The sequence below is a fragment of the Pongo pygmaeus genome, chromosome 7 (genome assembly GCF_028885625.2).
Source record: "Pongo pygmaeus isolate AG05252 chromosome 7, NHGRI_mPonPyg2-v2.0_pri, whole genome shotgun sequence".
NCBI lineage: Eukaryota > Metazoa > Chordata > Mammalia > Primates > Hominidae > Pongo > Pongo pygmaeus.
The window spans coordinates 113,050,079-113,062,446 of NC_072380.2; the positions used below are offsets into that span (position 1 = coordinate 113,050,079).

General features: G+C 44.8%; 1 protein-coding gene across 5 annotated transcripts in view; it reads right to left on the reverse strand.

Annotated features, from left to right (window-relative positions):
- Nucleotides 1–12,368, reverse strand: part of SNX31 (sorting nexin 31) — a 91,642-nt gene that overhangs the window by 31,647 nt on the left and 47,627 nt on the right. For all 5 annotated transcript variants that reach the window (XM_063668992.1, XM_063668993.1, XM_063668995.1 and 2 more), the window contains 3 exons: nt 8,608–8,698; nt 7,613–7,700; nt 4,109–4,178 (listed from right to left, as the gene is read on the reverse strand). In XM_063668992.1, the coding sequence (XP_063525062.1) occupies nt 4,109–4,178; nt 7,613–7,700; nt 8,608–8,698 (249 nt within the window). The remainder of the gene's footprint in view (nt 1–4,108; nt 4,179–7,612; nt 7,701–8,607; nt 8,699–12,368) is intronic.

Below are 12,368 nucleotides of genomic sequence, written 5' to 3' on the forward strand. Positions count from 1 at the left end.
AGTAGTGAGAAATGGAGGTCATATGCCTCTCAAAGGCAGGCACTGGCCACTCGGCTCTGGCTAAAGCATGGTGGAGAAGGACAAGGGACGTGTGTGCCTGGACAAGGTCACCAGGCCATAGGGGATTCAGGAAGCCAAAGGTCAGCCCCCCTTCACTCACCAAGTCATGGGCCCCAGCGCAGGACTAGTCCCACCTGGAGGATGAGGTGCCTTTTTCTAATTTGCATCACTGTCCAGGCCAGCAATGGCCCTGCTGAAATGCAGGCCCAGAATTGACTGAGCCTTCAAAATTTATACTTACTTATAGTTTTAAATGCAATCTCTCATTTTTAAACTCAGGTTAAAAGAGGAGGAGAAGAAAGGAAACAGGCTGTGGGAATTCAGTTGACTCGTTGGATATCACTGGGCACATCTGCTTTAGAAAATCAAAGCTGTGCCCGTTAATAGTTAATTATGATGGCTCCATTATTTATCAGAACTCAAGAGCTTTTCATGTTAACTTTTTTAAAGGATGACTGCTTCTTAGTCTTTTTTTTTGACAGAATCTTGTGCTGTCGCCCAAGCAGGAGTACAGTGACGTATTCTTGGCTCCCTGCAACCTCTGCCTCCTGGGTTCAAGTGATTCTCCCACCTCAGCTTCCCAAGTAGCTGGGACTACAGGCATTTGCCACTGTGCCCAGCTAATTTTTGTATTTTTAGTAGAGATGGAGTTTCACCGTGTTAACCAGGCTGGTCTTGAACTCCTGACCTCAGGTGATCCACCTGCCTTGGCCTCTCAAAGTGCTGGGATTACAAGTGTGAGCCACCGTGCCTGGCCACTTCTTAGTCTTTCACATATCCCAGGCACCCAGGACACAGGAGGAATGAGACAGTCTCTGCCCTTGGCCATTCAGAGTCTGGTTGGGAGAAATGGGAGGAAGGTAGGCATTTTCTTCTGGGGAGAGCCAAGGCAGGCCTCCCAAAAGAGGCACTGATTATGGTCCTGACTCTCCTGCTGACCTTGGACCCACCTTTGACTTCTTAGCTCCTCTACCCAGATTCAGGGAACAATGATGATGATGATGATGATAATAATGATGACAAATATTATTATGATATCAACTACAATTTTTTGGAGACTTTGCCAGGCAATGAGCTAAGGTTTGAATGACAGTCTATTAAAGCTTGGAGAAAACTTAGAGATGATGTTAGTTCCACCTCGTCTCAACAGGGAGATGTCGTGGTTCAGAAGGATATGGTGGCTGGCCCAGGGTCACCCAGAGAGAGGACTAGTGTCAGAACAAGGGAAGGAATTCATTTCTGAAACTGCAATTCAGTGTGCCTCCCATGAAGCCACATTTTTTTTAGCTTTGAGCAGAGGAAGTACCATCATCTGTTTCCCTCTGGTTATAAATCTTTAATGAAGACAGATTTAAAAAGTCACATTATGATGCTCAAAGCTCTGACCTCTCATCACACAATGAGAAGCAAAAGACATGCCATAAAGATGATATTTCCCACAGGAACGATATTAGAATTATGTGATGCAATCTCAACCAAGGACATGGTATCAAACCAGACACAGCTAATAATGAATCATAATAGCAAGGATGGGCCTCAATAAACATTTAAAGTGGGAAATTCTGCTCTAACTCGTATCAAGTACACTGAACGTGATTTTTTTTTTTTGAGACAGGTTCTTGGTATGTTGCCCAGACTGGAGTGTAATGGCATAATCACATCTTAACTGACCTCTGCCTTCTGGGTTCAAGCCATCCTCCTACCTCAGCCTCTGGAGTAGCTGGGACCACAGGCACACACCAACACGCCTGGCTGACTTTTATATTTTTGGTAGAGATGGGATTTTGCCATAGTGCCCAGGCTGGTCTTGAACTCCTGAGCTCAAGTAATCCACCTGCCTCAGCCTCTCAAAGTGCTGGGATTACAGGTGTGTGCCCCCGTTCCCAGGCTGAACATAATTATACATGTATTAATGTATAATGTGGAATGAACTCAAAGCTATATTCTAGCCATAAAAATACAATAGTGAACATTAAACATTTAATAAGTGGTATTTTGATTTGCCCTCTTAGAATTTAGAAGAGCTTTGGGATCTTGATCTATAAAAGTCACTTAAGGAGGCATGGGCTAAGTTTCTTTTCCTCTTCTACACCCTCTGGTAAGCCAGGGTATCAAAATCCACCCATTGACCTTTTTCTATGCCCAAAGTACTACAGTAGGTTTTATTAACATTCCACTTGAAAAGCTCATTAAAAGTAATAATTTATCCACCATCTCTCTCTCTCGTGAGTTTATAAATCTACCGAGTATAGAAGCTTAGAATCACGCTAAATAAAAGCCACCTGTAAATAAGTGTTGTTAAATTTCTTTATCTACAATTTCTATTAATCCAAACCCACTACTCAATCTTTTGTCAGCAAACCTAATGTTTTTCTTCCTGAAAGTGTGGATGGTGCCAACTACCTTACAGAGTTGTTATGAAGCTCCAATGACATAATGCACTTAATTAATATGATGCCAGGCCCACCACAGGGCTTAATGCTGACATCGTGCCAGGAACAGTTCCAGTTTCTGGGGATGCAGCAGTGAACGAATAAATACCCACTTTCATGGAGAAATCATTCCAGTAGGGAAAGAGTAAACAAATATACACAACACACACACATACTTACATTGGCAGATGGTAGAAATACTACAGAGGAAAAAGAACAAGGACATTGGGATCTGGGGTTTAGCCTGAGTGAGATGGAAAGTCTGGGAGGGGTTGGAGCAGGGCAGGGCTGTGACCCACCACCCTGCCTGCTGCCTGAGAATAGACTGTGAGATGTTCTCAGGGAACTCACTGAAAGAAGTTTCTGAGCTTTCTTCCCAGAATTGTGGAGCCAAGCCTGGAAAAGATGAGGTCTCCAAAGATGGCAGTGTGGTGAGTGTGAACACCTGGGGCAGCTGGTGACCGGGGTGTGTATGTTGGGGGCACAACTGGCTGACCATTCCACGACTTGGCAGAAGCTTCATCACACGAGGCAGGAGAAAGGAACTGAGGCCTAGCTCGAAATTTACTTTATTAGAGGCTGGGGGTAGGAGTAGGTAGGGCCAACTATGTAATTTTCAGGGTCTACCTAGTGCAAAATGAAAATGCTGTTCAAAAATTTAAAATTTTGGGTAATGGGCACAAAAAAATAGAATGAAGAAGACCTAGTATTTGCTAGCACAACAGGATGACTATAGTTTAAAAAATTAATTGTACATTTAAAAATAACTAAAAGAGTATAATTGGAGTGTTTGTAACGTAAAGGATAAATGCTTGAGGAAATAGATACCTTATTTACCCTGATGGGATTATTACACACTGCAGGCCTGCATGAAAATATCTCATGTAACTCATAAATATTATATATATACCTACTATGTACCAATGAAAATTTAATTTTTTTAAATAAAAACTAAAAATAAAATGAAGAATTTCAAGATGGTAACAGCGATCACTACAGAAGCATGGGTTCTCTGAGCCCGGAGCCCAACGCAACTGTGCAGGCCACACTCCCACCCGGCTGGAGCCAACGGCAGGCAGGTTGCTTGTTGGCTTAGGGGCAAGAAGGCTATGCTAGAGTGAGATTTAAGGATCATGTGTGACTTTAAGTTATCAGGGATATCCTTTCTAGGCTCATGATGACAGTGTGTCAGCTGCAAATTCAGAGAGGGATTGTTAAAATGGAGATAGAATTCCTTTTCTCTCTCTAAACTCCTCTACTTTTTACATTTTATTGTTATCGTGGTAAAATATATACAACATAACTTGTCATTTTAACTGTTCACAAAATTCAGAGTCATTATATACATTCACAATGTTGGATAATCATCACCACTATTTAGAGCTAAAACTTTTTTATCATCCCCCAACGAAAACTTGTACCCATCAAACAATAACAACTTCTCCTTCTCCACTCCCTGCGGCCCCTGGTAACCTCTGTTCTACTTTCTGTCTCTGTGAATTTGCCTATTTTAGGTACGGAGGTAGAATTATTAACTGCCACAAAATTTTTTTAGTGACTCCAAGCCAACATGGCCTATGATCTATGGTGCTGTCAGAGCTCTTGGTGACCCTCACCTGCATGTAGAGCAAATCTACGGCCACGCTGCAGTCCATCAGCATGGAGTCGAGGGATGGATCCATATACCTGCAAAATTCAGGAGCGTGAAATTCATTCCTGTGACATGGCCCATGGGTGCACCTGGCAAGTGCTTTGGAAAGTGGTGGCCCTCTACCCTATGAACCAGGGCCCCCTTTTCTAACGAAGCCACACCTCCACTTGCCCAGCTTTCACTCTGTCCCTCCACCTCTTTTGTTTCCTAATTTCTTTACACTGTAAGCTCTTGCCTGGAGGGCTCTGAGAGTAAAGAGGCACAAACATAAAGCTTTAGGGGAATGGTCTGCATCCCTGTTCACACTCAGCCTCACTCTTGGCCACCAAGCTGTGGATTCCCTTTCTCCACCGCACAATACCTGGCATAGTCAACTGCCCCATACAGACCCACCCCCATATTCACCACCCTGCAGCAGGGCCACCCTCATCTCTTGCCTGAGCTGCTCTGGGAGCCTCCTTCCCAGGCTTTCTGTCTCAGCCACGTGCCCTTAATCTCATGCTCCATATTCTAACCAGAGTGGTCTTTCCTGTGAAACTTTTCAGACTCTCATGGTTCCTGGAGTTAGATATTTATTCTACTCACTTTCAAGGCCCTTCCGGGGACCACCCCCACTTTCATTTCCAATTCCATCTCTTACCAACCCCACCACCAACGCTGTATTCCAACCATGTTTTCTCTCCTCTCCCTCTGCCTGGAAGACCAAGGCCCTCACCAGTCTCCTCCCCTGACTGATTGGCCTTTCTTTGCAAGCCTTATGCAGTGCCCCCTCCTCTGGTCCCTACTCCCCAAGGCTGCATTAACCACCCATCTACTGTGCTTCCTCTGCACCCTGAGTTTATTCCAATTGCCACTCTGATTAAGTTTTCTTGACACCATCTGTGAAGAACCCCAAGGCCAGGGGCCTATCCAGAGTTGCCCCTCTGCATCTTGACAGAGTGATTTGCAAATAGCAGGGGCTCCGTGTCTGCCTGTCAGATCCAGAATCACGAGGAACTGAAATTAATGACTGTAGAAGCACAGTAGCATGTTAAGAAGGGACTGAAACTGTCAGGAAAGGGTACCTATGGCTAATCTCTACCAACCAGAAGGCAGAGGTAAGCAGAGTTGCTATGCTCAGAAGAATAGGGTGAATAGACCAATGGGGTTGGCTTACACCGGGAAAGGGATAAATATGGTGCTTGAAGGTCAACTTCATTCTGGGATGGGGAGAAGTAACTGAAGCATCCCTACTTACATTCCAGGTAACTATGCACCCACACATTCCAGAGGCCCCTGTGTGCAGAGAACAGACCCATCCCAGACTGGGCCTCCCACAGGCCAGCACAGGCACCCTCTGGCCTGGAGGAAGCCGTATCATCATCATGGGGGAGATGCACCCAGGCATCTCTCCTTAAGGACAGAGAAGTCCTTAAGATGCCACTTAGGCCTCACTGAGGCTTCACCTGCTGGGAATCACTCAGCTTTTAGAGCTAGCCTTCCAGCTCCCACCCGGCAAGACTTCCCTCTGGAAAGAGAGCAAGGCACCTGCAGGAGGCTATGCCAGAATCTCCCCTCCAGAGACCTGATCCTCAGCTCTAACAACAGAAATGGAACCTCCTTTCTTCCCAGTTCCCATCAACAGATGCAATCTGCCTGAATCTGAGATGCTGGCTTATAATTTGGGGTAGATGTTTTTTCTTGCACATATCATCTAGAGTTTACCTATTTCAAAAAGACACAGGCAATGCCTAATTTCTAATTCGACCTTCAAGGTAAGCAACAGAATCGTCATCTCTCCTTTGATCTCAGGTTTTCAGGAGAGCACATGAGTGAAAATCTAAGCCCCAAGGATTTTTTTTTTTTTGCTTCCTATAATCACCATCATCATCAATATAACAGTCACAAACATGACCAAAACTTACTGAGCATATGGGACTATTTTACATAACCCTTATAATAATCCTATGATGTAGACACTATTTTTATTATTCCCATTTTATAGATAAAGAAACTGAGGCTTAGAGAGCTTGAACAAACTTGGCTAGGTTTATGCAGCTAAGACCTGAGCAAGCCGCGACTTAGATTCACATACTGTAATTCCAGGAACAACTGTGCTCAGCCACTCACTACAGTAAGCAGCTTCCAGAACAGCTTTACTCTAAACTATTGGATGGAACCAAGTCCTTCTCCCCTTCTCAGGGTTCCGCACCTCAAGATCTGGACCATTCCTCAGGATACTTCTAAACAGCAGTATATGAACTGCCTTGCTGGGAATATCCTTCCACAATTCGAAGCCACAAACTGGAGCTCTAGAGCAAGGTATCACAAGGTCAAGGGAATTCTTAGATTTCAAAATACCTTTCTTTAAAACCTTTGTACTCAGATAACAGAATAAATGGGCTGGGAGAGAGCGAGCCTAAGGAGCAATCCCTTGCAGCCACGGTAATAAACGCTGGGAGCTGCAGGTTATAGGACTGGGGGTGCATAAAGTCCTGCTGCTTGGCACTATTTTCTATAATATTTTGTTCTCCACAGGCCCCTGTGTTACTGGAGGAAATGACAGTATTTTCTGCAGAGGGACACTTGTGTCCTATCTGTCTAGGAATATGGATGGCCCTGGTACACATCTTTTAGGCACGTGTAAGCACAGTACTTAGAGTTCAAATTCACTGCAAACTGGCTGAATCCACCCTTTACCTTCAGGGAATACCACACTTCTACGGATGAATCAGATCGGGTTATAATCATCAACAAAGTCCCTCCATTAATACGGTCAGTGATGCATTGCAAAGCAAACCCAAGGCCAGCCATTTCCCACCATTATCTGCTTTAATCCATGTCCCCTGGCCCCACCCCTAGTTTTCAAGTCTTACTTTCTTGTTCGCCTATCAGTAGAGATGCAGAAAGATGGCTACCCTCCTCATTTTCATACTCCACCCCACCCTGAGTATTTACCTGAGACTACTGAAAGTCATCCTCAACATCCTATTCTTTAAGACAAATATTCAGAAACTAGTTTATTTCACCCTCTCTCATTTTCATTGCTTTTCTTTTCTTTTTGAGACAGGGTCTTGCACTGTTGCCCAGGTTGGAGTGCAGTGGTGTAATCTTGGCTCACTGCAGCCTCAATCTTCTGGGCTCAAGTGATTCTCCTGCCTCAGCCTCCTGAATAGCTGGGACCACAGATGCACGGCACCACATCTGGCTAATTTTTTTGATTTTTAGTGGAGATGAGGTCTTGCTATGTTGCCCAGGCTGGTCTTGAACTCCTGGGCTCCAGCAATCCTCTTGCCTTGGTCTCCCAAAGTACTGGGATTATAGGCATAAGCCACAGCACCTGGCCTTCATTGCTTTTCTTACAGCCTTCTCTAAGTTCTTGGTCTCCAGCTGTCAGGCTATGAGCAGGATGTGACGGGACTCTGATAAGTCCTGATGGGCAATGGTGAAATGTCCTCAAACGCCTCTGTCACTTTCAGAAACTACTTACCACTTTCGGAGTCCAACCTTACAGTTTTCCACCTCAGAACTTCCAAGACTAACATAAGGGAGTTCAAAGTCGGCCAATTTTTTCACAACTAGAGAAAGGGGAAAGCCAGTCTTACTGGTTGAAACAGCACAGACAGCTTATATATAGCAGCTTTCAAATGGGAAATAAAACCTTATTATTGGAAATAATAAAACCACGGTAAGAATATCCTCTGTATTTACATGTAATTTTAACTTTCTGAAGTTCATTCAAAAAATAAACATCATTTGATCCTCAAAAATATCAGCCCCTTGGGTGGGGGGTGTTTTACACTGTGATATAGATGAAAAAATAGATCCGGAGACACCCAGAGCCTTCGCAGCTCACCGCAGGGCCTAGCAGCCAACCCTCTACACAAGCCCCTTAACTTCCAACTCAAAACCACTTCCCCTGGCTTCTTGAGGACATTTATAAACTACTTTAATATAACTGATACCATTTCACAAAAAAAACCTTGTAATATCTAGAAACATACTGTAGAGAAAACAAAAGATAGGAGAATCAGACTGTCTTCTTACACTATCTCATTACACTTGAAAAAAAGAATCTAATAACTCATTGATATCATCCACAAATATTCCTTAACAAGGAGAAATGATGCTGTGGTGGGGCATCCTGATCCCTGGAGTCTAGCACTCCATTCACAGGAAACGGTGCAGGCGAATGGTCAGTGGTCAGGCCCGGGCCTGCGGTAAAGGGGAGGGGGTCAGGATTAGGGCTGGGGGTACACAAGTGCAGTTACTGGACCACCCAAGGTATGAGCGGTTTGCCCCCACTCTCCCCTAACAAGGACGAAACCTCCCATTCCCCAAACCCTTAACCCAGTGACTGAGAACAGTGGTAGGGATCACAGCCCGGTGGGTGGCCAGCCCCTCAGCTGTGACTCCTGCATCGAGCCCCTGCTCACACCTGTCTACTCCATCTCCTAGCTGATTCACTTGTTCCTTCCTTCTTACCAGAGAGCTTGCCCTCCTTGCCAAACCGAATGAGAAAGAGGCCGAAGTAGCCCAAGAGCTCCCGACACAGTCCAATTTTGTATGACACCACCTTTAACCAGAAACAAGCAGAAGGGGAAAAAGTTAGGTGTGCCCACCATGCATCCTAACTGTGACATGCAGACATGGAAATGGCCGGTAGACATCAATAAAAAGTGCTGTCATGGGTTAGTGAACACTCAAAGAAAGCTTTTTGGAATCCAAAAATGGTATCCATTTTAGAAAATTTTAAAACACAAAAAATTAGAATAAAGAAAATAAAAATCAGTCCCACCACAATGGACAGAGGCTGGCCCCAGTTGAGGTTGGTCATCCCATCTCAGATGTGGACACACTCCCGGATCGTCTTGGTCTTCATTTTCCCCTGGAGGGCAGCAGCCATGCTCCATGAACATCTGTCCTTCTGTGATGTCTGTCCCTGGAGCCTGCACACTAGTTTACCTTCCTGTGGGCTGCATTACCAGCTATTTGGAAAAGGATCACTCCCTGCTGCTTGGCTGGCATACAAACGTGCATGTGCTACTGCCCACCTTTGACACGCCAGGCCTGCTTCACCTTGATGTTTCCTGCGATGGTCAACTGTAATTTACTAGGATGTTTGCAAAATGAAAACTTCAGATCCCAGGCACAGGTTGCCTTCCTTCACATTCCTCTTTGACTTTTATATCAAACAGCTTTCATTTCAACACCAGTGGCTTCATTTGTACCATCAGCCTATCAGGGTGTCACCTCACAGCATTGGACATCTACTCACGCTCCCTTAGCAGAAACTTCTACATGACCACAGGCTACCTCCCTGCCATCTGCCCAGCCCAGCCCCTATTTAACGCTGGGCTCTAGAGTAATTTCTTTATACTCCTGGTCTTAACTCACTAAATCACCTCTGTACCACGCAAGGAGTGGCCTCCAAGCACTGCCCTCGAGAGCTGCTTTACCCACGGCTCCCAGTTCTCCAGGTGGCAGTTGTACAAATACCAGGCTCACAGGGGGCCTTCTCTTGTCAGAGATACATAAATTACCCCCAGGAAGCAGTCTGATTAGGTGGCTGGTATGAGTGGGTGTTCTCAGCATAGCTTTGAAAATAAAGAGCAGCTCAGGAATAGTTTCACCATTTCAAAACAATTCCCTTTCCCCTTCTTTCTGTCTCTCTCTTTCCCCCATGTTTTGGGTTGCAAAACGCCCAAAAGCCAAACACAGTGGGTGAGTGTGTGGTAGGTAACAGCATAGTAAAGACATCTTTCCCAGAGTAAACCTGACCCAGGTCCACTGAAGTTAGATTTCCTTCTTTTCTGCCTAATTTAGGGAAAACAACAAGCTTACATGCCAAGGCAGACAGAGGAAAGGCATGGGGACAAAAGGAGAATGAAGAAGCCTTTCGCATTCATAAAGACATAAATATAAACACCTTCTTTTGAGAGGAGTGAGCATCAGCAAAAAAATACATAATAATATTTTTCCTCTTAGCAAATGTTAATGATGATTCAAAACACGAACGCCATCACTAGCACCACAGTAGTCCTAGATTTTAGCTTGCTGCTGGTCCTTAAAGAGGCCATTGAGGCCCGGCACAGTGGCTTATGCCTGTAATCCCAGCACTTTGGAAGGCCGAGGCGGGTGGATCACCTAAGATCAGGAGTTCAAAACCAGCCTGGCCAACATAGTGAAAACCCATCCCTACTAAAAAAAAAAAAAAAAAAAAAATACAAAACTTAGCTGGGCATGGTGGCACGTGCTTGTAATCCCAGCTACTCGGGAGCTGAGGAAGGAGAATCGCTTGAACCTGGGAGGTTGCAGTGAGCCAAGATCGTGCCATGGCATTCCAGCCTAGGCAACAAGAGTGAAACTCCATTTCAAAACAAACAAAAAAAAGAGACCATTGAAAAGTAAAAGGCAGGCTGTGGGTAAGGCAAACCTGGGGAAGCAAAGTGAGAATGGCAGCAAGTGTGCTGGAGAAGATGCAGAAGGTGATTTCTAATTATAAAACTTAAATTATGGTTTTATGCAAACTAGACAATTTCCCAGCTCCTGGAAGGAAATTCACACCTGCGGCTGGCCAAGTGACCACTTCACCTGTTATGGAAACTACCACTTCTAGGGTAGAACCTCCAGTTAAACTTACCTGATCTGATGATGTCAATGTCTTGGGTCTGAATTTCTCACAAGCCAACATGATTGGAAGAGAGGAAGCACATTTTTCTGACTGCAAATGTACTTCATCAAATGTATGCTATTAGTTTCAAGGGAAATGGACAAAACAGATGGTACCACAGAACCCTAGAGATACTGCCCTACTCAGTATGTATTCAGCACTCCCTCCAATATCAAGATCAATACCAATACCAATAATGATCAATAAACATAACTGCCATTGTCTCGGCAACATGAACTATTTCCATAATTATTTACTTAGACATTGTCTGTAAAGTAGCTTACCCAAATTCACACAGCCCTTACACAGCAGCACTGTACAGCTGTGGGTTGCTTAATGACAGGAATACATTCTGAGAAATGCATCGTTAGGCGATTTTGTTGTTGTATGAACACTGCAAAGTGAACTTACACAAAGCTAAATGGTTTTGCCTACTATACACCTAGGCTAGATGGTATGGCCCGCTGTTCCCAGGCTACAAGCCTATTAGCCCAGGTTTATATTAGTATAGTAGGCATGTTACTGTACTAAATACTCTAGGCAACTGTAACATGCTGGTAAGTATTGGTGTATCTAAACATATCTATTGTTATTATTATTATTATTATTATTTTGGAGATGGAGTCTTGCTCTGTCACCCAGGCTGGAGTGCAGTGGCGCGATCTCGGCTCACTGCAAGCTCTGCCTCCCGGGTTCATGCCATTCTCCTGCCTCAGCCTCCTGAGTAGCTGGGACTACAGGCACCCGCCACCACGCCCGGCTAATTTTTTTTGTATTTTAGAGTAGAGATGGGGTTTCACTGTGTTAGCCAGAATGGTCTCGATCTCCTGACCTCATGATCCACCCAGCTTGGCCTCCCAAAGTGCTGGGATTACAGGCGTGAGCCACCGCACCCGGCCAAAACGTATCTAGACATAGAGAAAGTACAGTAAAATATTGTATCATAAACTTATGGGACCACCATTGTATATGCAGTCCAATGTTGACCAAAACATCATTATTATGTGGCACATGATGGTAATTTGAATCCAGGACTCATCCTAAACCCAGAAGATAGGAGACCCCAAACTACCACCACCACCACTGCCTTCAGCTGCAGGCATGTCTAGTTTGGTCAGCAAGCCCAGTGTGTAAAAAAAGAAGTCAATGATGATGTCTTTGGGCAAGGCAGGTGCTCTCTCCTGTTCTGAACAATTCCATCCATTTCCAAATTATCTCAGATCCTGCAGCTGTACCCCAGAGCTACCTGCCTGGCCCCAGACACATACAGTCTGTGGCTCCCACTCTATCACTGCCTTCCTACTCCTCCTTCATCTATGAGTCTGTCTCCCACTTCTAGATCCTGAGCAATTGAGGTTTCTGTGTTTGGGGTACAAACTTCCTCAAGCATCAAGGGCCTTTGATACTTTTTAGAAAGACTATGCTGGAAATCAATACAGAAGATTAGCAAGACTGGAAGCAGGGAGACTAGTTTAGGGGCAGCTGTAGAGATCTAGCTGGGAAACAATGAGGGCTGGAGCTAAGGTCAAGATGTAGGATCGAGAGGAGGAAACGGAGAGACGATGAATATAAG